The sequence below is a fragment of the Rhineura floridana genome, chromosome 5, assembly GCF_030035675.1.
Source record: "Rhineura floridana isolate rRhiFlo1 chromosome 5, rRhiFlo1.hap2, whole genome shotgun sequence".
Lineage (NCBI taxonomy): Eukaryota > Metazoa > Chordata > Lepidosauria > Squamata > Rhineuridae > Rhineura > Rhineura floridana.
In genome coordinates this window covers 79,314,947-79,341,605 of record NC_084484.1, presented here as the reverse complement: position 1 = coordinate 79,341,605, position 26,659 = coordinate 79,314,947, and the positions used below count along the sequence as shown (strand labels likewise).

General features: G+C 40.6%; 1 protein-coding gene across 4 annotated transcripts in view; it reads right to left on the bottom strand.

Annotated features, from left to right (window-relative positions):
- The window catches only part of CNKSR2 (connector enhancer of kinase suppressor of Ras 2), a 271,527-nt gene that overhangs the window by 30,951 nt on the left and 213,917 nt on the right, over positions 1–26,659 (bottom strand). For 3 of the 4 annotated variants that reach the window (XM_061627286.1, XM_061627287.1, XM_061627284.1), the window contains 3 exons: positions 24,907–24,974; positions 19,636–19,736; positions 13,689–14,220 (listed from right to left, as the gene is read on the bottom strand). In XM_061627286.1, the coding sequence (XP_061483270.1) occupies positions 13,689–14,220; positions 19,636–19,736; positions 24,907–24,974 (701 nt within the window). Of the gene's footprint in view, positions 1–1,480; positions 1,535–13,688; positions 14,221–19,635; positions 19,737–24,906; positions 24,975–26,659 lie in introns of all 4 variants that reach the window. The other variant, XM_061627283.1, reaches the window with a different exon arrangement.

The following is a 26,659-nucleotide window of genomic DNA, read 5'->3' as shown; positions in this document are numbered from 1 at the left end:
CATCTGTCATCGCCATGCTCTGGTGCTATTTGTCTCCCATTTTGTTCAAGATTCGGCCATGTCCTGCTGCAGCAAAGTGTTTTCTGCCTGTTTGCTGCTCCACACAGATGGATAGATTTTTAAAGTTCACATTGTTCTTGCTTGCTTATATTGTATATACTCAAAGTAATGCTTGCCTCTCATGAACATATCCTTGAGTTTAATTGTGCAAAGCCAGGAAATATACTGGCTCCAATTATAATTTGCTGTTATAGAACTGTACATATAGCTTATAGACATTGTAAACATCATGCTTGCCAGCAAAGACTTCATTTTCTCTAACCTTGTCTGTCTTAATTTTAAAAGCTCATCGATTCACTAATCCTTATGGCATTAACTTTAAAATGTGATATTGGTGATTTAAAAATAGCCCTCCCTGCCTTCACTACTTCACCGAAAGCCTGTCCATACAACTGTATAATATGCAATGTTATAGCTTTGTGACTTCATTAATTCACTGTCGTCCATATGACGTTGGAAGCTAGTACGGATTTTTGCATTCACAAATCTGCATGAGAAATACTACCAAAACCCCGGTATGCTTTCCTAAACCAATAATCAGTCCCATTAACATCCGTGCGCTCGGATGCAATGCCGTGGACTTCCTTGCAATAAGTGGTCCATGGGTGTTCCTCTATCATATGCCAAGCTCCTTGTCTCCTTCCTACCCAATAGCACATCCACAAACTTGTGCATGTGTGGGAATTAAAAAAACAAAACAATTCTACTCTCTTCCGAAAAAGGGCACGAAAAGCAAATGACTGTTATGGACCAATTGCTGAAAAGGGGTGGACTTAGGGAGTGGCCAATGCTAAAACAATTAGACAAAAAAAAGAGCCCACACATATGGATGCTTGATAAGTTTTCACAATAACCAGACCACAAACAGGACATGTATGGATCTCGAGGTCACCAACCAAATATGGAAAACGTGGATTTTACGGTTAGGTATGGATGGGCCCTGATACTGCTGTCAAAAATGTAAGAGTTGGTATTGTGACAGCTTTCCTCAGACAGCTGAAAGCTATGTAGTGGCTCAGCAAAATATAGCCCATGTTTCTGTGAGCTACATACTAAAATGATTGCTATAGCTCCATTCAAAATCGGTGAAAGTAGCTCGTCATTTTCATGCCCTCCAACATTTCAGAGAGGAAAATAAAAACAATTGTGTATGAGTACCTAGGCTGGGCCAAAAGCAGGTTCAGGGAGAGGCCTTGGTAGACAATGGTACGTTGGGAGTAAAATCCACCAGTCTGTAGTCCACAAATATGAAGGCATGAGAGACAGGAAATTGCATTAACCACTTTGATGTGATAGAGCGAAACTAGACATGGTATTAATTAGCTGACTAAACATTTTAAAATTTGAATAGTAGCTACAGGGCCCTCAATCATAATCAGTATCGCAGTACAGGGAAGGGTTGAATGCTGTCCATTCATACCATGGTTTCAATGAAAAACTGCTCCTCCAAAACTGCTCTTCACTCCAGGGTGTGCTGATGAAAATTAAATAAGCAAACACAGTAATTAAAAACACAAAATATGTTGACTTTGAATGCAAAATATCACTCTTTCCCAAAGAGAAGTCTATGCCTATATGAAAAGATAGATGAAGGAGACAGATATGCCAGAAAACAGCACTATGACCTGGGAGCCCAGGGTTCGAATCTCCATACAGCTATGAAGCTGACTGGGTGACCTTGGGCCAGTCACTGCCTCTCAGCCTCAGAGGAAGGCAATGGTAAAACCACCTCTGAATACCGCTTACCATGAAAACCCTATTCATAGGGTCACCATAAGTCGGAAACGACTTGAAGGCAGTCCAAGGAAGGAGATGTTGAGAGGTCCTAATTTAGTAGTGAAGAAACTGCAGGCTGATCACCTGAAATATTACATTCATAAACCTAATTCTGAATTCAACAGTAGTTTAGGGTATACATCCTGCTTTTCATTCAGTCAGCAATTCGCACAATGTGTGCAGGGAAACATCAGGGTGCTGTGAAAAAATTGAATTAAAGTCCCTCTGAGTTCCAAGAACCTACCCACTGAGGAGGCAGCTCACTGCATTTCTGCATGATTTGCACACCCAGATTCAGAGACTCATGCAGAATCAAAGAGAGATGGCCATCTCTGAGAGTGGGTAATTCTTACTCATACTGCTAAGGCTACAGTCCTACTCACACTTAATGCAGTAACCTCATTTAACACAGTGGGAGCTGCTTCTGAGTAGGCATGTGTAGGAGTGTACTGCAAAAGTAGTAAGAATTTTAGAGTGGCATGCCTATGCTTTAAATTCAGAAGGGAGTGTGCTTCAGTTTTCAGAAGATTGGGAAACAATGGTAGCTTTTGGACATCATGTTAAACCAATGATGGGGAACTTGCGACTTTTCAGGTGTTGTTGGATCCCAATTCCATCAGTCCCAGCTAAGGATGGGGGAGAAAATCAATTTATTCACATTTAAACATGAACCTACTAAATCTGCACTTTCTGAAATATGTGAACAAAAACACAGGCATCCTTCAAAATTTGCACTTCCCTGAATTTTGCATTAAAGTTCTCCAGCTAAATAATGCAACAAAAATGCATATACTAGGGTGAAGTGTGCAAAAAAAGCATATATTAGTAAAATAACATTAAAATCTATTATATAAGGAAAATTGTTTTGTAAAAAATGTGTATATAAGGCAAAATTGCATAGAAACGTGTATGTTAGGAGAAATTTGCTGATGAATTTTTATGAGGACCGTTAAAAATCAGAACTGATGATGAAATGTAGAGAACTGAAGACTGGAAAAATGAAATACTGAGAGAAATTGAAATTGACAGATTTTCCGTCCCTAGTCCCACTCAAAACCAGAGCTTGGAAGTAATTTGTTACAATTACTTGTAATTCATTACTTGTAATTCATTACTTTTTTGAGGAATGAGTAGGTAATTACATTTTGATTGTAATAGAACTAGGAGTAATTTTATTACTTTTGTGGAGTAATTGTAATGTTTCTAGAATTACTTTTGGGCATTACTTGCGGGGGGAAGCAGGGGAAGTCTTCTGCTCCTCTGATTTGTGGATGAAAATCATGTGCCTCAAACTGGGCTTCTGTGCAGTGTCACTCTTTCCTCATGCTCTGTGGATGGGTAGGAGGCGACAAGGGAGGAGGTGGACAGTGAGATGGGGTGGAGTGGAGAAAACAATTATTTTTAAAAATGGATAGTGGTGGTGAAGAATGGAGTGGAGGGGAAAAGGAGCCGGAGGGCAAGAACACGGATAAAGGAGGAGAAGGAGGCAGCAGCAGAATGCAGATAAAGAACTGTGGAGGTGAAAGATGACAACATGTGTGTGTCTGCATGCATGCGTGTGTGTGTTTGCATTTGGCCAGAGCTTGGAAGATTACTTTTTAAAAGTAATAAATTACAGTTACATGGCCAAAAAAGTAGTAATCACCGTTACAATTACAATTGCTCTGAAAGTAACTGATTACTTTTTCTCAAAAGTAATCACTACAATTACATTTCAGTTACTTTAAAAAAATACCTACAAGATGCTGGCCTTGGCTGCTGCACATCTAAGTAGCCTAAAACAACATTAAAAATAAACACACACATACAGAGGTAGTAGAATAATTCTTTTTATCCCTAAGATAGCAATGGTGGTCTCTCCACTGGTAAGGGAGGTGGGGAGGGAGGCAGAGGCCACTACTCAGATCTTTGCATGTCAAATCAATTGCAACCCCCCTCAATCAGCCAGCCAGCATAATCTCTCACCTAACCACCTCCCGGACCCTGTCCTGCCACCAACTAAGGGACACTCACCCAAGCAAACATTTTCCCGAGATGCAAAAAAGTTAAAATACTGCAAATGCAGCACAGTATGTGTGTGTGTATTTTACGCTTGGTTACATTCAGCTCCTTTCAGAGCAATTGTAGTTGTAATGGTAGTTGTAATGGTAATTACTACTTTTTTGGGCCATGTAATTGTATCTGTAATTTATTACTTTTTTAATCTTCCAAGCTCTGCTCAAAATCATAGTTTAGTGTGATCAACAAACTTCACACTGTGGTTTAGCATGATGTCTCAACTAGGCCAAGGTATTAGGTTCTCTAAAGTTCAAAAACTAATGATGAAACTATTTGATTTATTGGGGGAGGAGTGCAAACATTATATAACATTGGAAGAAAGCAATGATTCTTCACACTTTAACCAGGGATAGCCAACATGGTGCCCTATAGATGTTGTTGGAGTCCAGCTCCTATCAACTGAGTGAGCATGGCCAATGGTCAGTGATGATGGCAGTTGTAGCCCAGCAACATCTGGAGGGCAACTACCCCTGCTTTAAGGAATCACATTAACTGTATCACATAAAAATGTAAAGGTTGTGTTTTATACTCTTGGTGCTCAGAAGGGGGAAATATGCCGCTCTGTCTGTGTGACATCCTGGCATATACTATGGATATTGTCTAACTATACAATTCTTTTTGTAAGCCGTCATGCATGAGGGTGTGGCATGGCAGCAGGCAACCAAGGCAGGAGAATGAGGGAAGCAAGGCTGGCAGTGGGCATGCATGCAAGCATTAGGGTGGCAAGCAGGCATCATGGGTAGGTGAGCGAGCAGGTAAGGGTGGGCAAGCGTAGAGTGTGCAGGCAAGCATTGGGGGGCAGGCGAGGGGGTGGCAGTGACAACATGAGACGCAGGTAGGCAGTTGAGATAGGATGGCAGTGGTAGCAGCCTGGCCAGGCAGGAGACCGGTAAGTGGCCTAAACAGGCCAGCAGTGAGTGCCTGGGAGGCTGTTTTGGGAGTTGTCTGGCAGTGGAGGGGCTTTTCAAAATTGCCTGTGGTTGGAAGACCTTTTGGGAGTTGGCTAGGGGTGTGTGTGTGGGGCTTTTGGGAGTTTGTGTGTGTGAGTCCCTGGTGTGTGTGTATGTTTGGGAGTCCCTGTGGGTGGGTGTTTGGTAGCCCCTGGCTCTATGTATGTCTTTGGGAGTCTTGGGGGTGAGTTAGGAGTGTGTGTGTGTGTATATGTGGTGAAGCCCCTACTAAAGATTATAATATCTAATTGAACATCATACATAGATCCATGAAGGGACATCACTTACAACAGACAGAATTAATTTTTCTTTTATCTCCGGAATATATTTTATTTTTATCTTTGAAACATGACATGCTGTACATACACTGCAAACTGAGACATCCAGACACTGATAGCACTATCCATAGGACTTGGATAAACACTTCTAGCAACAACATATTTTATGAAGCTTGCCCCGGGCCCCGGCATATGTGCGCATGCATGTGTGCGCCCCACCTACCTGTCTCTCCTGTCTCTTGCGGCTGTGTGTGCTGGGCTGCCATTAACCAAGATGGCAGTTGAAGTTTCCCTAAGGGGATAAAGCCTCTGCCGCTATCTTGGTTGATAGCACACATGCGTACTATGCTCGCGCATCCCTGCCATCAACCAAGATGGCGGCAGGAGCATCAGCACCTTAGGGAAACCTCAGCCACCATCTTGGTTAATGGCAGCCTGCGCAGCCACAAAATACAGGAGAGACAGGTAGGTGGAGCCAGCGAATGGGTGGGTGGCTGAGAAGCTCTCTCCCTGCGATCCGCAGCAGTACTCTGCCACAGATTGTGGGAGTGCTACTCCTCCCCCACCCTAGCGAGGGCCCCCTGTAGCCCTAGGGGCCCTCAGCCAGGGCCAGATCTGGCTGCCTTTAGCACTGGCCCTGTTTGTAAGCTAGCACACCTGCTTTGTTCTTTTATTTAATACCGGCCTTCACTCCCACAAATCTGATATAGATCAATTAGGTCTTGAAGATGATAAACTGCCATTGACTTGAAAGGCAGTAGTACTAATGTACATACGATTCTTTAGGAACAGATGTCAAGCTTACAGTAGATTTCATAGTTAATAATAGGAAACAGTGCATTTCAACAACCAGCACCATAGATGGTTAAATTGCAGAAAGGTGGGCAGAGGGATGCAAAGCAGTGAAGCCACTACCATATCTAAGGCCCTGCTGCCTTTTCTCAATGTTCCAGAGAGCTGAGGGGAGGGGATCTGATGGAATTTGGATCCTGTGGATCCAAAGCTTCTGGTGTCCTGCTCCAAAACAGCCTATTTGAGGGACTTGTACTGCCTACCAGGCACCTGGGCACAGCTGCAGTCTCTGCTGTGGTGGTGCCATGCCCCAACCAGCAGTGCTCCAGCAGAGGCTGTCAGAAAGGCAAATGCATGCCATTCTATCACTGCCACCACTGCCAAAAACATCAGAGGCCTAGGAGAGTATACATTTCTAGATGGAGGGTTTGAGCTTTACCAGGAAATTACAGCTAAAATTACAGCTAAAACTGCAGAGAATCCAGGAACAAACTACAGCAGAATGGGGAACCCACAAGCCTGAAGACTGAATGCTCTCTATCGGGCCCTTAGGACTCTCCCTAGGCTACTCCTTGAACTGTCACAATGCATCTTGTTTGCATGGATGGAGGCAGGTGTATCTGTGTAGAGACCTCTGACTTTAGTTGTGCAACAGTTAAATGCATTGTTCCCCTCACTTTTGCCTTCTGCCCCTCCCACCACTGGCACAAGGGAATGTGGCCCTCAGGGTGAGAAAGGTTCACCACCCCTGTACTAACGGAAAAGAGAAAGATCATATAGCTCAGCCTTTCCCAACCAGTGTGCCTCCAGATGTTGTTGGACCACAACTCCCATCAGCCTCAGCCAGCATTGCCAATGGATGAGGCTGATGGGAGTTGTGGTCCAACAACATCTGGAGGCACACCGGTTGGGAAAGGCTGATTATAGCTCCTTCAACTAGTATACAGTTTCATTATACAATACTTTGTACCAGGAGAGCATATTCATTAACAATGTATCAAAACGTCTCAAAATAAAAAATATTTATGATATTAAAAAAAAAATTATATTAGCTAGAGATTATCTCACAGAAAAAGTATCTTCTAAATACTTTAGATAACCACTTTTTCAGGTGGATATAGAAATTACATAAGGCTGTAACTGAAACACAAAAGAGTCTCATGGCTTGAATGACACAAAGGATGCTATGCATGGCTCGCTTTGTTTCTTGGAACCACTACTGAAAGAATATGCTTCAGGGAAAGAAACAAGCTCTTCATTTACTTATTGTAAGACGGGGTGGAAATCAATAACAGAAAACAATGGAGTCATTCATAATGAAAAACACTAAGGACTTGATAGAAGAAATCTAACACTTATCTGTTATAGAAAACAATAATGCTTAAGCAGGAGTTTTGTATTTTCTCTGCAAGCAAAACTTAAGTAACAGAGAAAAACAAAAACAAAAGCTAGTAACTTATTACCAAATATTTTGTTTGTTTTAAAGTCTTACTTAAAATTAACCTCAGAGTTTCCTTGTCTTTTGAGATCTCTAACCACATGCATCAAATTCTGTCAGCAGCACATAGGCTCCACTGCTGTCTCTTAACCTTAATCCTGGAACATGTGTCATATAGAGTTGCTTGATTTTTACATGAATGTACTTGTGGCCATCTGATGGCATACCAGGCCACTCTTATTACATGGAACACAGGCCCTGGAAGCTGAGGTCCAAAGGCTCCAATTTTGGACAAGCTTCATCTCCATAAGTATGAATATAGTCTTTGTTACTAGAAGACACAACCCCCCCCCCGTTAGTTCCCTACCTGAATGGTAGTTCTGTGTTGCTGGAAAGAAACTCATCAGATTGGGTTTCAGTGCTACCTTGTGGTCAAAGGCAGGAAAGATAACTTGAAGGGAGTAGGCAGCTCCCATAATGCACTCCTTCAGTTTGCATCCTTGCCAAGCTTGAACAGGTCAAAGGAGAAATAATAGCAGTAGAAAAAGCCTACTTCTGTATAAGTTGGTAGATACAGAAGAACTCTCTGAGTGTAAATGTAGAGCTGTCAGTACAGGAAAGAGGGCAGCCAATACTAGAGTGTGGCCTGATGAGTTTCTTTCCCTACAGTTCAGGTAGAGAACCAGTGGTTATTTCTTGTGTTGCTAGAAGAAACTCATCAGATTGGCATTTTCTAAAGCTTCCCATATAGGGTACGATAAGATGAAGGCTGTCCCCTAGTTAGGAATGGCCTGCTGAAGGACTTCCTGCCACACGCTGCCTTTGCAGAGGCATAAGTGTCAATTGTATACTGCCTGGTAAAGGAACTTGGGGATGCCCATGTTGCTGCCTATATGGAAGCATTCGTTCATAGTGCTGCCATGGCTCTTGTATTTATATCCTGGCCTTCCTCCCGGCAGGAGCCCAGGGCGGCACTCTTGCAGAGTAGGCAGCGATTCTACCAGGGGCAGGAAGCCTCAGAGCCTCATAAGCAAGAGCTATGCAAGCTCTAATCCATCTCAATAGATGCCCTAGAGAGGCTGGGTGGAAAGAGACAAAAAGTGTACTGGTCACTCTAGTGTCCTTAGTCCCGGCAATATAGACTTTCAGTGCCCGTCTGACATCCAGAGAATGCCAGGCATGTTCTACATGATGGGATGGGGCAGGGCAAAAGGTCAGAAGAATTAGTTCTGGCTGTCTATGAAATTTAGTCAATGCTTTTAGGTAGGAAGGAGGAATCTGGAGAATGACCCTATCTTTATGAAAAATGCAAAGGTGTTTGGCCACTGAAAGGGCATTCAGTTCTGAGACCCTGCGGGCAGATGTTATGGCCATGAGGAAAAGAACTTTCGGTGGCAGAATCCTTAGTGGGACAATGAATAAGGGTTCCAAAGGGGGCTTCTGCAGGGCCGCAGGACCTTATGCAAATCCCAGGAGGGAAATTATGCACAGTAGGCAGACATTTTAGAGTTGCACCCTGTAGGAAACATTTCAGGAGTGGATGGGTGGATAGGGGTGTGGATGCTGGATCTGAAATAAGTGACGAAATTGCTGCAGCTTGTCTTTTTAATGTGCTTTGTCTAAGACCTTTTGTCAACCCATCCTGAAGACAAGTCAGGATATGAGAAATCTTTGCCTTGTGGGCAGATACTTGCTTGGAGGAGCACCATGAGTTGAAGGATTTCCATGTTGAAGAGTAAATGCGGACAGCAGATGGGCATCTGGAAGCTGAGATGGTTTCAGTGACTTCAGTGTTAAGGCCAAACTTTTTCAGGTGCCTCCGTTGAATATCCAGGTTGTCAGTTGGAGCCAGTTTGGGTCTGGGTGAAGTAGAGGACTCTGGGAGATTATGTCCAGGCAATGTGGAAGGTGTGGAGGAGATATTGCAAGAGCCAGATTCTCTGACAGCCTTGATCTTCCTTAATACTTGTGGTAGGATGGGTATTGGAAGGAAGGTCAAGGTGCACTGACAGCATTCAGGCCTTCTGCCCTGGGGGAATGGAACCTTGAGAAAAATCTCTTTAGCTGGTGATTGTCTTTTGAAGTGAAGAGGTTTACCAGGGGCTTCCCAAAGTGAAAACGAAGGAAGATCTTTGGGTGAAACATCCAATCCCCTGGTTTCACTGATTTTCTGTTATGGCCAGAACATAGGATGCTCATGTATTTGGTGGACAGGGATTGAAGGTGAAGCTCTGCCCAACTGAGAAGCAGGGAAGCCTCTGCCTGCAGTTCTGCAGACCCTGTGCCCCTTCCTTTTTTTGTTGTTGCTTTTACCATAGTGTTGTCGGTCCTTAAAAGGAAATGGGACAGGTTGAGATGAGGAGCGAAGAACTACAGGGCAAGGCATGCTGCTCTTAACTCTAACCAGTTGATATTCCTCATTTGTTCTGTTCTCAATCCTGAGTCCACCAGTTCATGGCTGCTCTCAGTGCAGGAGTAAGTCAGAGTTGAACATGCTGTCTGAAGGCGATGGCACATTGAAATGGGAGAAGGAACCACTGAAGAGACTGTACATGGTGTTTGGCCATGGAGTCACTTGTGATGCTGATATTAGTAGACCAAGGACCCTTGCTAAAGACATTAGATCTGCTGTTTTGGACACCACCAACTTGAGGGCCTCTGCTTTGATGGACTGTGCTCTGTCTGGTGAGAGAGATGTTGTCCCACTGTGTTCAGAAGCGCTCCTAGATGGATTAGGTGTTGCATAGGATTCAGGTGACTTTTCTGGAGATTCACCAGAAACCGTGAAATTTGAGTTCAAATACCATGACCTCAAGATCTTGAAGGGCCTGTAACTTGCCAACGAATGAATTAGCAGGTTGTCCAACTAGGGGTATATATGGATGCCCTGGAGGTGAAGATGAGCCACCAGGACAACCATAACCTTCGTGAATACTCTTGGTGCTGAGACTAGGCTGAAAGGTAGAGCTTGAAATTGGTAATTTTGCTGATTGTAAGCAAAACAAAGGAAAGCAGAAAATACAATATAAAATAATTCAAGCCTGAATAAAAGATGGGAGCTGGAAAAAATGCCAACACTTCGACAAGAGACAGGAAAGTGAACTGGAGTAGTGCATTATGGGAACTGCCTACTCCCTTTCCTGCCTTTGACCACAAGGTGGCACCAAAACCCAATCTGATGAATTTCTTCCAGCAACACAAGAATGAGAGGTGAAGTCTCAGACATCTAATACTGTGTTTGCAGTCCCTCCCATGAAAGCCAAAGTACAAACAGCATATTCAGGACTAAAATGAATTTTTTGAAATGTGACCAACTGTTATAAAGAATGTTGTATGAGTGTGTGAAAATAACATTCATCATTATATTAATTTTATAGGAATTACTTTGCAAATATAAGAATTTAAAATGTATTAAATGTATCTCAGCTGGCTCAAAGTGATTGAACTGTAATCAAACTGGAGTGTGAAAAATAGTAATGAAACTGGATCAGAAGTTAAATCAAATTTGTAATGGTTATACTTCTTGGTTGTGAAAGAAAATATTGGGAAATCAATTTAAATGACTAACATTCTGATGACAAATGAAAGTAGTAAAAACCAGTAACAAACAATGAAATAGCAATTGAACTAGTTTAAGAGAACTTACATTGGGGGCTGAATATAACCAAGCATAAAATACACACACACATACTCTATAACAGTCACTTAATTTTTTCTAACTTCATTCCATATGTTTGGTTCCCTTAGTGAGCATTTCAAGTTATACCGAGAACATTTTTTAAAAATAAATGAAGGTGACTTATAAAATATGTTTGCTGTTGTAGAACAGAAGGTTTTGGTTCCAGTAGTAGTGGACTTTCAGCCACTCAACAGAACTTACTTATCAGGTGTATTTCTAAAATGATATATTTCCTGACTCCCCCCCCCCCTTTGAACATCCAAGATACCATACGATACATGTGCATTTATAACACCAGAGATTCCAGAGGTAGGGACACATTAATGGTCCTTCTGCTAACTAAGAAAGAAAATAGCCAGAACATCAGCTATACTTAATAGATTCTGTCTGGTGCAAACAACTCAAGTGATGTATATCTTCAAAGTCTATCCTATCCAGAAGTCCTGGGAACAAGCCAACGACTTAGGCTTACACAGTATTGGTATAACCAAAATGTGCTCAACACTGCTTTATGCTTCCCAGATGAAAAGATAAACCACAACAAAATAAAAATGTCATAAGCATACATTATATAATTTATATATAAAATAGAATGTATGGTACTATTACTTAGTATACTACTGCATATAGTAGAAAAATGAAATAGGCCCATTTGTTACTTTTAGGGATATATTAAGACATGAAACATCTGTCAAATGATTAAAATGCCTTTTTAAGATAAAATGTAGTATTTTCAACTATGACACATAAGTTGCATCTCTCACATGTTTGTTCTAACTCACTTTGTAAGAAGCCCTGCACAATTTAAAGAATTTAAATGTCAGGTATGTTTATGTTTGACGGAATCACAGTAGTAAGTACATGGAAGCATGACTGGCGCAGACTGTTATCCTTTTTAGCATCAAGTCTTCTGTTTCCTCAAGCATTTTAGCTATTTAGTCTGCCCTACTGTGTTTTCCTGCCTTTTAAAGATGGTTTGACTGGAGTTTATGGATATATTTATGGTGGTATGGGCAGTTTAGTCTTGTTTTGTACACCACTCTGATATCTAATTGAAGAAGGATTTTTTTTAAAAAAAACCCCTATTAATTAATTAGTTTGAAGGGTTTCAAATCTATCCACACATGAGCCACGAAGCTGAAGCCAATTGTGCTATCTGATGTAGGTCCCCAAGTGTTCGGGGATGTGCATCTCCCTGTTGACCTTTTATGCTTCCATTGTGGCAAACAGCAGTGGGCTGTTATGCCAGAAAAACCGCAGCCACTTGATTTCTGTATGTGAGGGTGCTGTTAAGGGCACAGGAGTAGAGCTGTAAAAATGTGGCAACTTGACTGATTTGTACAAACACTATAAAATAAAATGCCAATACTGTTAGCAGAATTCTGGTAACCATAGTAACAAGAACCTGAGGTTTCAGCCTTTACACTCAGTGGTTATAATGTTTATATTTTATACCAACTCCTTTACTAGGTTCTCAGTGTGCAATAGAAAATGGTGGAATATTAGTGAAAAATCTTGGATTATATATTCAGTTTTTAACACTAGCATCCATCTGTGTTGGAATTTAGGCCAGCCTTGTTGCAGGAGGAACCTATACAGCTGCAACAATACTTCTAAGGACACCGCACAAGTAGTGTGGAATTCAAGAGCTGCACATCAGCACCCTTTGGAACATGGCAGTTAACTGTAGGGCTCACCTCTCAGACTGGGGTAGCAAAATGTCCTGAGATGGTCCTGAACATCTCTTGGCCTAACTGAAACCATCAGGACTAAAGCCTTACACAGTGCAAGAGCCCTAGGGCTGGGAATAAATCTTTCACATTTACCATGAAATATGTGTTTTCCAAAGTTCAAGGAACAACATAAACATATTTGTTACAAAACAAGAAATTCACAACTATGGAAGAAGTTAGCATCCAAGATATAAGCACATGAGTATAGGCAAAGTAGCAAAAGGTAAAAATAAAATAAAAATGAGAAAATAAACAAAATTACAATAATAAACATGAACAATAACCCCATGCTGCAATTAAAGCTATTCTGATATTTGATATAGTAAGGTAACAATATGCTGTATGGGTTCCTTGTGGAAACGGTAACTCAACCAGGACTTTTGGTGTGGCTGCCCCATATCTGTGGAACAGCATTCCTGTTGAAATACAACAGGCACTGTCTACCTGAACTTTCCAGAAACAATTGCAGACATTTTGTTCCAACAAGTTCTCCCAGTTGAATGAACAGGTCTCTGCCATGAGTGTCTTCTTTCATTGTTTTTCAATTGATTCATTTGCTGTTATATCTTTTTTTAATCTGCTTTTATTATATTGTGTACATTGCCTTGAGACATATATGTGGAAGGCCTTTGGCACTTTACCCTCTGGCATTTGAAATGTATGTTTTTAGGATCTACCCTATTCTTGTGAATGTAATTTAATTGCTTTTAATACTGAATTTTAGACTATTATCTGCTCTGGGACCTGCTGGTGAAGGGCGGGCAAATAACAACAACAACAACAACAACAATATTGTGTTAAAGGTAATACAATTAATTACTTTTACTGTGTACAAAACCAAGGAAAAATTAAAAGTCATATTCACAATTTTCCTTTTCTACATGCAATTTATTTCTAAACAATTCCAAATATAATTAGTCTTACTTTCATCTTCTTGGTTTTCTGGTGCTATTTCCCTTCCCTTTTCTTCCTCTTGCTCTTTCTGTGGCAATTCTTCTTGATGGTTGGAGGCACTGACAGAGAGCGTGTGGCAGCAATGGTTGAACCCACTATCCCGTGGCAGAGTATAACTGCGGGGCTTGCCCCCATTCCCATTTAGGGCTTGCATTTTCTCACCCTCTACTAAAGGGAAAGGGCCATAGTGATCCTGCAGATGGCACTTTTGAGTAGGAAGAGTTGATTGCCGTCTGTGTTCTGGAGAGATAACAGCGGAGTCAGAGAAAACGGAGTCCTCAAGTGGTAGAGTCTGTAGGTAGTGCAGGCCTGAGCTTGTCAGTGGAGTCTCTATTAAATCCTGCCATGAGCGTCGCTGGCTGGCTGTTTTGCGAATGGGAGATTCAGTAGTGCTCCCCACTGGTTCCTGACGGAACTCCTCATGTGAAGATTGTGACTGGGAAGTTTCAGTGGAAGAGAGTCGGCTATGCTTTGGTTCCACAAAAGGGCTTGCGCAGCTCATCTGCAATATAAATATAACATTCTGGCTTCAGATATATTATAAAGATAGATATGTGTTTGCAATATACAAAGGTCATGGACTATGTACTATAGCTATCAAGGATATATATTTAATTTTTTACTTATATTTTCCATGTTTTCAAGTTCATGACAGGAGCTCTCGAAGCCAAAAAAAAAAAAAAAAGGAAATCCATCTACAAAAGTATAATCCTTGGTAACGAATTTCATAAAGAGTACCAAAAAGAAGAAGACACGGTTTGCCATATGTAGCCATCCCATTAATCTTAAACAGCAGAAGCACTTGAAGCAGAAATTTCTAGAAAGATCTCAGAGTGCAATCGCTATTTGGCTTTGCCACACAGTATTCCCTGGTATTCTGTATTTTATATTTGGCGCAAATACCAATATTTAGAGCTGCTTCTTTGCCTTTTTATGTTCCTACACCTTCACCAGGCAAACATTAAAAAAACCCTTTAATTTGCTTTTATCTAGCTCCAAATAGTTCAATCCAAATCTCAAAGTTCAAAATAGTAAAGAAAAAACTACATATGTTTGCATAGACACTCAGGGGCCAGATCTCATGGTACACACGGTCAAACTACAGGGTCTTTTTACCATGTCAACTTTTTGGCTGAAGTCTGATATCTTCCCAACAGTTATGGCAATGGGACCAGATGTATTTAATATATCTGTATGACTCCCTGTTTCCACATGGAGTTCACAAAATTGCTATTTCATGATAAAGTCACCCTAACAATGAAGAGCAAGGTGTACATCTAAATAATAAAGACAATATTCAGAAAACAGTGTGTTACTGAAGAAGGGATTCAAAGGAAGTTTCTTCTACTAGAATTTTGTTGAACATGCTTCCAAAACTTAACAAAGGAAGAAAAATGCAGAGGAACCATCCTCACCACTCTCTAAATAAGGAATGCCTGTGATTGCGAGTGGGTTTGTGTGCCATCTGAAGAATTTCTCTGTTGTATAGAGATAGGTCTATTGTTGGAGTTCCAAAGTGATGAAGCACAAAGTCAATCATGTTCTTGTTGAATGACATGGTGGATCCTGACTACCTGGGGGCCACTGCCTGGAATACATAGCCCAAACCATCTTGTTTGGTTCCTACATAGGTGTCCATCTTGTTAGACATATGAACTCTCAGCAGATTGGGGTATCACAATATGCTATAGATTCCTGACAGAAGATTTATATAGTGCAGAGGTTCTCTGCTATCGTGACAAGATGGATATGGAAGACTGCTCATGATGTGATCCTGATACTTGAACTATGGTTCCTTAGAAGCTTTGATTTTAATTACTTTCTCTTTTTTATTGTGTTGTTTAATGTCATCAGCCTGGAATCCTTGTTTGGAGGCATGATTAATTTTACTGGTTGAGAGGGGTATTCCCTCCTTGTAATAAAAGGAAGACATGTTGATAGAGTCTACTATTACAGAGGTATTGTCACGGCATGCCATAGATGAGCAAACCACTGGCATAAGAATAAATATATAGGGTGGTATCCAACTTACTCATTCTATCAGTGCAAGGATTTCCCATCTCTTCTCCCCCTATGCATGCCCCAAATCAGTTCTGGGGTTTTCCCCAACTGTCTGGAGCAAATTTGTGGAGGGCACGGGGTTTGGGCAGGGGAGAGGGTGAAAATTCCATTGTGTAAGCAGAAACCCTTAGTTGGGTATCACCCATATTCTCTAATTACCCAGTATTTATTTTTAGAAATTATATACTGCTCTTGGACAGTTTAGAAAACAAGATAAAATACCACAATATAATAATAAATGGCAGCTCACATGGCTATTACTGTAATTGAGACTTTGTGAATGTTGTGGATGAAGTTAAGAGCTGAAACAGCAAGACCTGATACTGATAATACTGGACTTTGTTCTTTGATAATAGGGGAGCTGGACTTACTCACTGACAGTTCTACTTTTCAATCCAGGGCTAGACTATTGCTCAATATTCTCCAATCACAGTGCTTGGGAGGAGGGAAGTGTGGAAACTAGCAGCTTGTTCTCACTGCCTTTCACACTTTATATAGATAGATAGATAGATAGATAGATAGATAGATAGATAGATAGATAGATAGATAGATAGATAGATAGATAGATAGATAGATAGATAGATATAGATAGATATAGATAGATAGATAGATAGATATAATAAAAATAAAAAGTTATTGTCTGTGTTTTAGTCTTACTAGTTACTTAAGCAGTGTCACTTCCCTTATTCCCCACCACCTAATTTGGGCTCTAGGATTTTAGGTTAGGTTTGCATTTTATTTACATATGTTTTCTGTGTCTGTCTGTATTAGTACTTTCGGTGTGTGTGTGTGTGTGTGTGTGTGAGAGAGAGAGAGAGAGAGAGAGAGTCTTTCAAGCACATTGTACATGGTCCAGTATACTGTATACAGACAGTGCATAAGCAGCACACATACGGTGAATGTATACAGAGCCTGGGAGATGGAGTTGAACCCTTCAATCTATTTGTTTTTCAAATCTTCATGAGAAAAGCCAGACAGGAAGATGAGAACTGGCATGAATGAGTATTCAACTAATTGACTATAATCTTTAATTAAGAAAAAAAAACTTTAAAGGTGCATAGTACAAAATCCCCTGGACCTACCAGCATGCAATTTGGTAGGGTCAATACCTCTGGAGGGGCTACCATGTCTCCAAGTTGCACGCACTTATGTGAAACACAAAGAAAGGTATGGCTGTTTTTAAAAAAACATTTTATTCTTTGAAAAGAGCACAACAACCCTGGATCTATCTGTCTACAATATGGCATGGTTAATCCACATGTATCTAAATGTCATGCACCTATGTGAAGAAAAAAAAAAGTTATAGCTATTTTGGTTTTGCAGTGGAAGTCAATGGGAGGACCCAAATTCGGATTTCTGAATTTTGATTCAGATTCTGAACCAGGTCTGAACCAATGTGAACTGAATTGGGCCCAGCCTGAATCACTGAAAGAGCTGCTGCTGGAGGGCTGTAGGTGGAGGATCTGACTGGAAGTGGGGCTGAGTCACACAAACATAAGTTTTGAGTATCCAACAATAATCTCCACATGTCATCTTCTGATGCTTATGCTTTTGCAGCTGTATTATTTCATGGAGGTTTCGTTCGTGCCTGTCTCCCTAAGCCTGCACAGTTTAAGCCTTTAAGCCTTGGGAAAAACAAACTGAGGGAGATGTGGGGAAGGTGGGATAACCCTACCCATGAGTCAGCTTACACAGATGTACACACAGATCCTCAGGATCAGGTTGCAAGATCAGATCTTGGGAAAAGCTGGCAGAGTGGAATATGTAGGAAGAAAAGGCAGCTGTGGAGATGCCACTTGGCCTTTCTTTTCTGTTGTAAGGTAAGGTAAGCACTAGCTAGGGGAAATGTGGAATCATCTTCCAAAGTGCTCCTGTGGTGATTTAGATTAGTCTTCTTTGTCTGTTTCTAGCTGCAAGTGTTGCTGAAAAACCACCTGCCAACCAAAGCAGAATGCATTTGGTAGATGGCAGAATGAACTGTGACATTTGTTAAGGGAGACACCAGCGCATTTTGGTAGGATGGGGAGACTGCAGAAGAAGCTTTAACTTTGTAAGTCATCATCTTTACTTCCCCCTATGGGTCACGGTAGCCCTAGCAACTTCACAAAGTGAGTGGTTTGGTGGTGGTGAACTGAAAACTTCCATCGCTCCAGTATAAAACCCTAGCTGTAGCTGAGGCAGTGCCTTGCAACACACTTTGGCAATTGTGCACAGTACAGTCATTCAATGGGCACTCTGAAACCACACTTGGCATAAACACAAAGGATAGCATGCCAAAATCTCTTTTCTGGATATGGAAATTCTAGTGCAAGATCAAAGACAACTTCATATGATTGCAGTTGTGCCTCCTGAAACAACATCATTCTGCCACCCTGGGCTCCTACTGGGAGAAAGGGTGGGATATATATCTAATAAATAAATAAATAAAAACATCATTCTGTGACTCCTTTAGCATGGTTGAAATCAGCTAGGCTAGGAATATTACTGGTAAACACTGTCTTATCTTAACTATTAAAATATCTATTATTTTGTTATTAAAGAAAAACTCCTTTTTGAACATAACACAATAATGCTCAGACTTTTCAAATGAACTTGGCCTTTTTTTGATGAAGTAAAATGCTCTTCTAGCCCTAACTTCCTTAAGAAATCACATTTTTAATTTGCAGTCTGCCTCCCGTAGACTTGAGAAGAACATAACTGAATTTTAGAAGTGACTCCTGAGAGAATCTATGAAAATAGGTTTGCTATGATATAGAAAAAACCCCTATAACTACATGGGAGTGCACTCAATGCAATCATACAAACATTTTGTTTAGTCTTATCGATATCAGTGGTATTTTATATCTGATGGATATTAAGTATACCCATCTTTACCTGGTCATTTGTAAAACTATGTATCAATATTACGTATGAACTAGCTGTACTTGTACAAGAACAGTCCATTATTTAATACGCAAAGGAGATTAAAGGAAGCATGGAAACTATTTTCATCTGAAGGGTAATATGCTTTTGAGAGAAATTAGTTTACGTTGGCTAAGGAAGGGCTGCTGTTGGTATTTTACCTTGGCTTGACTTCAATTTACAATTGCAATGTACAAATTAAAACGTGTTCTTCCAAGGATATTCTAATAAAGATTTTATTACTTAACAAATGTTTTTAATAAAGCAGCTGTTCTACGGTTTTAAGTGTTTGTTTTAATGAGAATTGAAATATGCTTATTTTTCTGTAAGATCCATCTGAAGCTATATACCTGTCACAATTCTTGCTCTGTGCACTGATTTGGGGTATTTATTCCTACATATAGGACCAAATTAAATAATATATACGAACATGATTGCTGTGATGTCAAGCATCTAGAAAGGATACTTTTGACATCACTAGGGATGGGGTTTGGTAGCTGGTTTGAATTCTGACAGTCTGGCTGTCAGTTCCTGATTGTTTGCGCAATTGCTGATTCTTTTTTTTCCAGCAAAAAGTGTAATTGCTAACAAAAATGCTTATACTATAGGCACTTGTTCCACTGAGTTAAGAATGCATCAGCTCAGAGGAAAGCTGGTTATGAAGACAATAATGCAAAATTTAGAGTGGATTTAAAAAACAAAAGTTCCAGTGACAGATGTAACCTGCCACAAGAAATCAATGCCAGTCTGAAAATAATGTGGATTGTTGGATTATGTCAAAATCTGGTAATAAATCCAATTTCATGAATATTCTCCATCCCTAGAATCACCAACCAAAAAATGTTCCCATGCAAACTGTGTTGAAATGGATGGAGGATGAACATCTCTCTAAAAATATTTCTTTATCTTCTGGGTATGGACCAGTGCCAACTATTTACTACAAACAAACACTTACCGATGGAGGTCGTGGGTATGTGTCATATGGTGGAGGTGGGCTGTCTTGTTTTGGTGTTGATGGTGTGTCTACTTCTTCCTTATCACTTTCACTCCAGTAATCTAAGCAATACAAATTAAGACAACAACAACAACAACAACAACAACCCTGGGTTATTTTGGATCATATGTTACAGAACTGTTTAGGGTATGTCAGCATATAAATAAAATCATATGTAGTTATAAATATGAATATAGATTTGTAAAATAACTCTAGCATTATGTTTAAATAATTAGGCTTTAAAATTCAGTGAGCCAATTTACTATTTCATCCAGAGCTTGGAAAAGTTACTTTTTTGAACTACAACTCCCATCAGCCCAATCCAGTGGCCATGCTGGCTGGGGCTGATGGGAGCTGTAGTTCAGAAAAGTAACTTTTCCAAGCTCTGATCTACAAGAGTTGTAGGATACAATTCAAGGAAAGTAAGGTATATGTAGTTAAATTTCATCAAAATCAATATGACTTCACTGATTTTACTGGAAGTTTAGCAGATTACTTTTTTTTGCCAAGCAAAAACCTACTAACTATTGAAAAAATGAAAGAAACAGACTACACACAAAAAAACAAGCATGCAAAAATACTTAGAGGACCAAGGTTAATGATCCCTCAGCACATTGCTCATGACTTATATCTATAATTTGATAACGTACAAATTATATGTTGGAGATGTCAAGGTGTCCACTCAGAAATAACTTTCAGATAGGGCCAATGGTTCCTTGTGTTTGCACTAGGGCAATATCAAGTGAGATTTCCCCAAACAAACCCTACTGTACCTTAGTGGGTACTGGCTGCTCAGACATGTGGTAGGACCTGCTGGAGGACCCACCTACTAAAAGCAGCATCAACCAAGGCCTATGTATCAATCCTATAATGTCGTGTGAACATGTTCGAGTTAGCCCAAATGGCCCCTCTACATGGCTTCTGAAGAGGTGCACTGGTAGAAAAAGCTACAGAGGCAGCCAACATTAGCATGTGCCATTATGTGAGTGGCTGGAGACAAGTGCAGACACATACATGCTAGAGAAATACATGCTCGGATCCACCTAGCGAGGGTTGAATGTGAGAATGTTCATCCCAATGTGGCTGGATGAAACAAAACAGATAGTCAGACTGTCAGATAGGTTTGGTCCCATGATGTAAACTTTGAGAGCACTGCACATATCCAGAGAGTGCCAAATGCACTCCAAAGGATGTAAAAGGGAAGGACATAAAAGCGGGTAACACCAATTCCTGTCCCTGTGCAAAGCCACATTGACCTCTCAATACAACCCTCTCTTTGTGGAAGATACAAGATGCTTCACCACTGAAAGTGCTCCAAGCTCCAAGATGTGTCGTGCAGAAGTGATGGCCACTAAGAACAGCACCTTGGAAGACATAATTGATAGTGGGATAGTTCACAAAGGCTCAAATGGTGGCTTCTGAAGAGCTGTTAGCACTTTGTGCAGGTACCAAGAATGGAAGTGATACTGAACTGGGGGACAGACCAAGGCTGTTCCTCTGAGAATCTGTTTCACAAAAAGATAAGCACCCAAGGGCTCCCCAGTGGATTTAGACAGTACATATGGTGGCATAAAGTGTTGGGCTTCAACCCCATCTTTAAGTCATCCTACAGAGAAGAGTGGAACTCCACTGTACCCACCTTGTGCAGCTTGACCCGATGCCTGTAACACTAACAAAGAAATGCTGACCATGTGTATTGGTATATGTGCAAGGACAAGGGGCAATGAGAGACTAAAATTATTGAGATGACATCAAAGAGCAAGGCTGTACCCAACAGCTGCTTCTGTTCAACTTCAAGGTGGTCAGTTGAAGCCATGTGGGATCGTGGTGCAACAGTAAAATATTGATGGACTGCTCACAATTCTAGTCAATTGATGGTCTTACTGGCTTCATTTGAAGACCAATCACATGCACTTTCTGCCTCTTGTAGAGGGCCCCCTAGCCAATCAGACTGGCATCCACCACCATCACCACCCACACTGGATCTGTCAAAATGCCATCCTTGGCTCACAGTCTCAGAGACAATCTCACTGCCTTGATATGAAGACTTGCCTGTGCAGGTTGTGTGCAACGGCAGTTGGTGGGGCAACAGAGCCCACTCTAGTAGCCATGAACGGAAATGGCCCCTTGAAATCACCTGGATGGCAGATATTAGGATGGCAAAGACTTTGGCAAGGACTATCATATTTGCAGATGGAACCCAGTGCAGAGGAGCCATCACATCTTTGATCTTGTTCACTCTCCTGTCTGAGGGTGACAGGAAACCCTGCCTGGTGTTGATTGTCTCTTCCACGTGTTGCACTTCACAGGAAGGAATGAGGTGACTCTGCTTGTTGCTAAGAAGCCGTGGTCCTTAAAGCCACCAGCATTATTTGAACACCCTGGTACGCCTTCTCAATGTGTCATCCAGGTCTGGGTAAAGATGTATGCCCTGGAGCTGTAGATAAGCCACAAAGATCACCAGGATTGTGGGGAAGCGTCTTGGAGTTGACACCAATCCAAAGGATATCGCCCTGTGCTGGAAGTGTTAAGTGCTATAGCAGACGTGTAGAAACAGCTGATGGGATTTGGGCATTGGCATCTGTAAAGGCTTTTGTCAGTTCTGTGAATCCCAACCAGTTGTGATTGTGTAGCACCTGCCAAATGGGGGTGAGTTTCCATTCGAAATTTGTGGTATACAATGAACCAGTTGAGAAACTTGAGAGCCAATACTGTCTTCATGGATCTGTCTTGTTCTGACACAATGAAAAATATTAAGTATACACCTGAGAAGCATTGATTGATCTGCACTGACTCTATTGAGCTATTTGTTGAAACTCATATATAACAGGATCAGCCAGCTTAGGAAAGGGGTTAGCCCAAATTTGAGCCTTACGCCTAACAGCAGAGTAAGGATACATTCAAGTTCATGGTGTAGAAATTAAATTCAAGACTCTCTGAGGCAACACTTGGCTGTGATATAGGGGCACACTTTGAGTGCAAGGGTATCTGGAAAACAGCCGGCTCAGCTGACAGACCAGAAAGCAAAGCTTCCTTAATTCGTTTAAGTAACTTAATTAAGCCTAACTCAACAGAGGTAGAAGGCTGACACCTAATATTAATAGACTGAAATGGGCTTGGTGTGATGATTCATCAACCTCTCCCCCAAACTCTTCCCTGAAGAAGAATCAGAGCAAATCAACACCTCTTGAGCTGGAGGTGGTGCAGACTCCAGTTCCTCCTCTGACAGATCTTCATCCCACAGAGGATCCATGCTACAAGGCTCACCTGCATATTTCATCCTCCAGTGTGCCAACTGTAGTTGCACTGCTGCAGCTGCCTTTTCTATACTTGACCACTGCTTCTGGTCTTCTTTACCAATCTCAATCTACATGAGGGGCCAGCACATCCGCCCACCACCACAGTGCCATTTGGACTGTGCACAGTCTTTCTGCTGGAAACTACCACTATTGCAGGGGCCACTCAGGCTATGTGCTGTCTTCATGCCATTTTCAGGTGATCCAAAATGGTGGCCACCATCCAACATGCTGAAAACCTGAGGCACCACTCGCTGCTTTTTTGAGGATCTTGCTATTTTAAGTTGCGCTCTAGCCAACAACACTACCATGCCCACCAAGCTTCTAATAACCGCTGATGTCATCTGCAGCTCTGAAGAGACTTTTTTGTGGCTTTAGGCAACAAATGGGAGTAAAAAGGGTGAAAAGATAGATTGGCAGGGAGAAGCCACAGGGAGAGTCACACAGGAACAGTTATGGGAAATATTAAAAATGTAGTAGACTAAAGCGGCAGGGAACAACAATCATGCAGACAATTAATTATACAAAACTGGAGAGTGGGAAAGGAGAATCAATTGAAAGGATAATCAAGAGACAATTAACAGGAAGAATTAATTATGAAGGAAACAGGAATAGATCAACGGAACGATCAAAGGGACAATTACTAATCAATTTGGGGGGATAAAATAGTCAATGAAGTGGTGAATTACACCATAAAATAAAACAGTAATCAAGATTTGCCAATTAATTCTGGTACAAAGATATACAGAGCAATAAATGAAGCAACAATTTCACACCACACACTAATCTTGAGAGATGGGGAAATCAACTCAGAGGGCACACTCACACAGAGCCAAAGTCAACATAAAACAAAATATTAAACCACAAAAGAAAACACAACCTAAAGGAGATCCACTTCGAGCAAAAGCAGGAAATGAACTGGCATTTCATGGGACAGGTCACACAGTATCTACCTGGAATGTCATCATTTCCTGCCTTCGGGCACCAGGAGGAAGACAAGCCACTTGGAGGTGTCCTAGTGCCCACTAAAGAAATCATGTTTCTTCAATATGCATGTGTCACAATCAGAAAAGGAGAGCAACTGAAGAAATATGATGTGGCTTTTAATAAGTGATCATTGTCATTCCTTTTAACAGTAGATAGAGTTCAGAAGTGGAATGGGACCATATAATAACACTGGTGTCAGCATAGTTGGGTGTGAATACCCTAGCTATGCAAACATATATACAAATAAATTGTTTAAAAAACAAACACCAATTGCTTATAGGATCTATGAGCTTTCATCAACAGAATGAGAATCAACATCCCCTCTCAGAAAATCTGGAATAGATTCTTCCCATTTGAGTCATCCACCCAGACCCTGGTTATATATAGCAGGGCAGTGCTATCAGCCACAACTGTGGTTAGCAAATTATTCATTATCTATTGATCTGGCATTAAAAAGCAACTCCAGCAATCTGGAGGCCAGGCTGATAGGTCAACCCAAAAAGTGCTGGTTAGAGGAGAAACTAGGATAGTTTGTCAGTTGTCTCACCCCTCTTTCCTCACTTAGTATAATATACTAAACAAAATGACACTGTTTTATTACATCTCTCAGTATAGTTTACTCAGCACACTTCTGCCTAATAAAAAAATTAAGAAAAATAAAATAGAAATATAATCAGCTGTTAAGTATCTTAACAAGTTAAATAAATAAAATATGCTTTAGAAAAAAATTGTTTTGATCCAACAGCCACCAACACATACATAACTGTTCCTTTCTCCTTTTGTAGTCAAGCATGCACTGGATATTTTAAAAAGTCCATATGCCTTTGAATAAAGTACTGCATAAGAACAACAGTTGCTGTATCTGAAGGAATATTCTGAAATAAACTACAGAATAAATCCCCTTTAAGTATGGAGATTAAATGACGTAACCAGAATAACTGTACCATACCTTGTTCTTGTTTGATCCTCTCTCTTTCTGCATATCCAGCAGCAAGCATATTAATTCTGTTTAACCACCTGTAATATTTTAAATATATAAATGACACTACTTTAGGAAGTTACATATCTTTGTATGTGACTTTTATTCAGATATGTAGAGCTTCTTGACAAAATTAGGACAGTAAAGACCTATGTTGATAGTTTCATTCAGCATGAATTTTTATGTAAAGATATTGTGATATAAAAAATTCTGCTTCAAATGGAAAACCCTAAACAAGGATGCTAAAGGTCCTTAAAATAACATTTTAAGATATTCAAAGATCTGTTAAATATTGATCACAGATATGAAACCATACTGATATACTCCTGCTGTTCCAATTTCTCAAGAACAAATTCTATCTTACAAAGATTTAGCCAATACATTTAAAGCCTTATTTACCATACCAGCAGGAACAACTTCACTCCCTAAACAGAGTGACTTCAATTCTGCCATTTTTAAATTTTAAAACCCACATATCATGCATTATAACAAAGATATAGGAGAAGCTTTGTATGCATCAAGGAAGCAGAGGGAGGAAAAAGAATCTTCATATGTTAAAAAAAATCTAAACTCTGTAAGCAGCATAAACTAAAGAAGGATATTCTTTTACAACAATGCTGCCATTGTGAAAGATGGACTATCTGTAAGAATGTATCCCCCCCACCCAACGTATGATGTTGTCAGCATATTCATTCTCCAAAAGTTCACACTAAATCAGACTCCCAGTCCCCTAGATATAACATAACAGTCCCCTTAGTAAAGCTTCAGGCATTTTCCTAACACTGAGGTGTCAGAATTACTGAACTACCTGTCAACCTTGCAATTATACAGCTCATAATACAACAAAATCTGAGTAACATCAATATTTTTGTACTTGATGAGATTATGTGCTCTACTAACAATCCCTTTTCAAGGAACTATGATTGTTTTCTTTTGACAACACATGGGAAAATAATATATAATAATAATAAAATGTAGCTCTTAGTTATTGTTTCCAAACAAGCTTGACAACAATGATAACTACGTGCCTGGTAACGACATACAGACATTCCTAAAAACAAAAGCTGGAAACTCTCTTCTGACTGCTGAACTCAAACATATGATCCATAAACTATTGTAAGAAGGAACAAGCAGCAGCTGTAAGGTTATTACTTTAATAGCACAATTCTATGCATGTTTAGTTAGAAATAAGTCCCACATTGTTCACTGACGGTTATTCCCTGGTAAGGGTGTTTAGGATTGCAGCCTAAATCTGATTACAGCAAAAACAATCATACTACATGTGTATTAGATGTGGATGTCAGACTATTCTTGCCTCTTTCTGCAAGGAGAGGAGCAAACTTTGAATCTATCATGGCTTTTATCCTCATGAAAACTCTAATGGAGGCTTAAACAGATACTTTTATAAAATGTAAACTGCTAGTGGTGTGCAAGGGAAAATGTTTTGTTACTTCATTATTAAAACTTTCCTTCATTTTCTGTTCTGTTTATTACAATGAAAGTCAATTTTGGCCTATTTTCAGCATCCCCCCCCCAACCCCGTTGATTACAGTAGGAGACCTAGCTGTTCTTCTGTTCTTCTATGTGGGCTGCCCTTGAAGTTGGTCCGGAAGCTGCAGCTGGTGCAAAATGCGGCAGCGAGACTGCTCACTGGGGCAGGGTATTGCCAACTTGTCACCCCACTGCTGAAAGAATGGCACTGGCTGCCCATTTGCTACCAGTC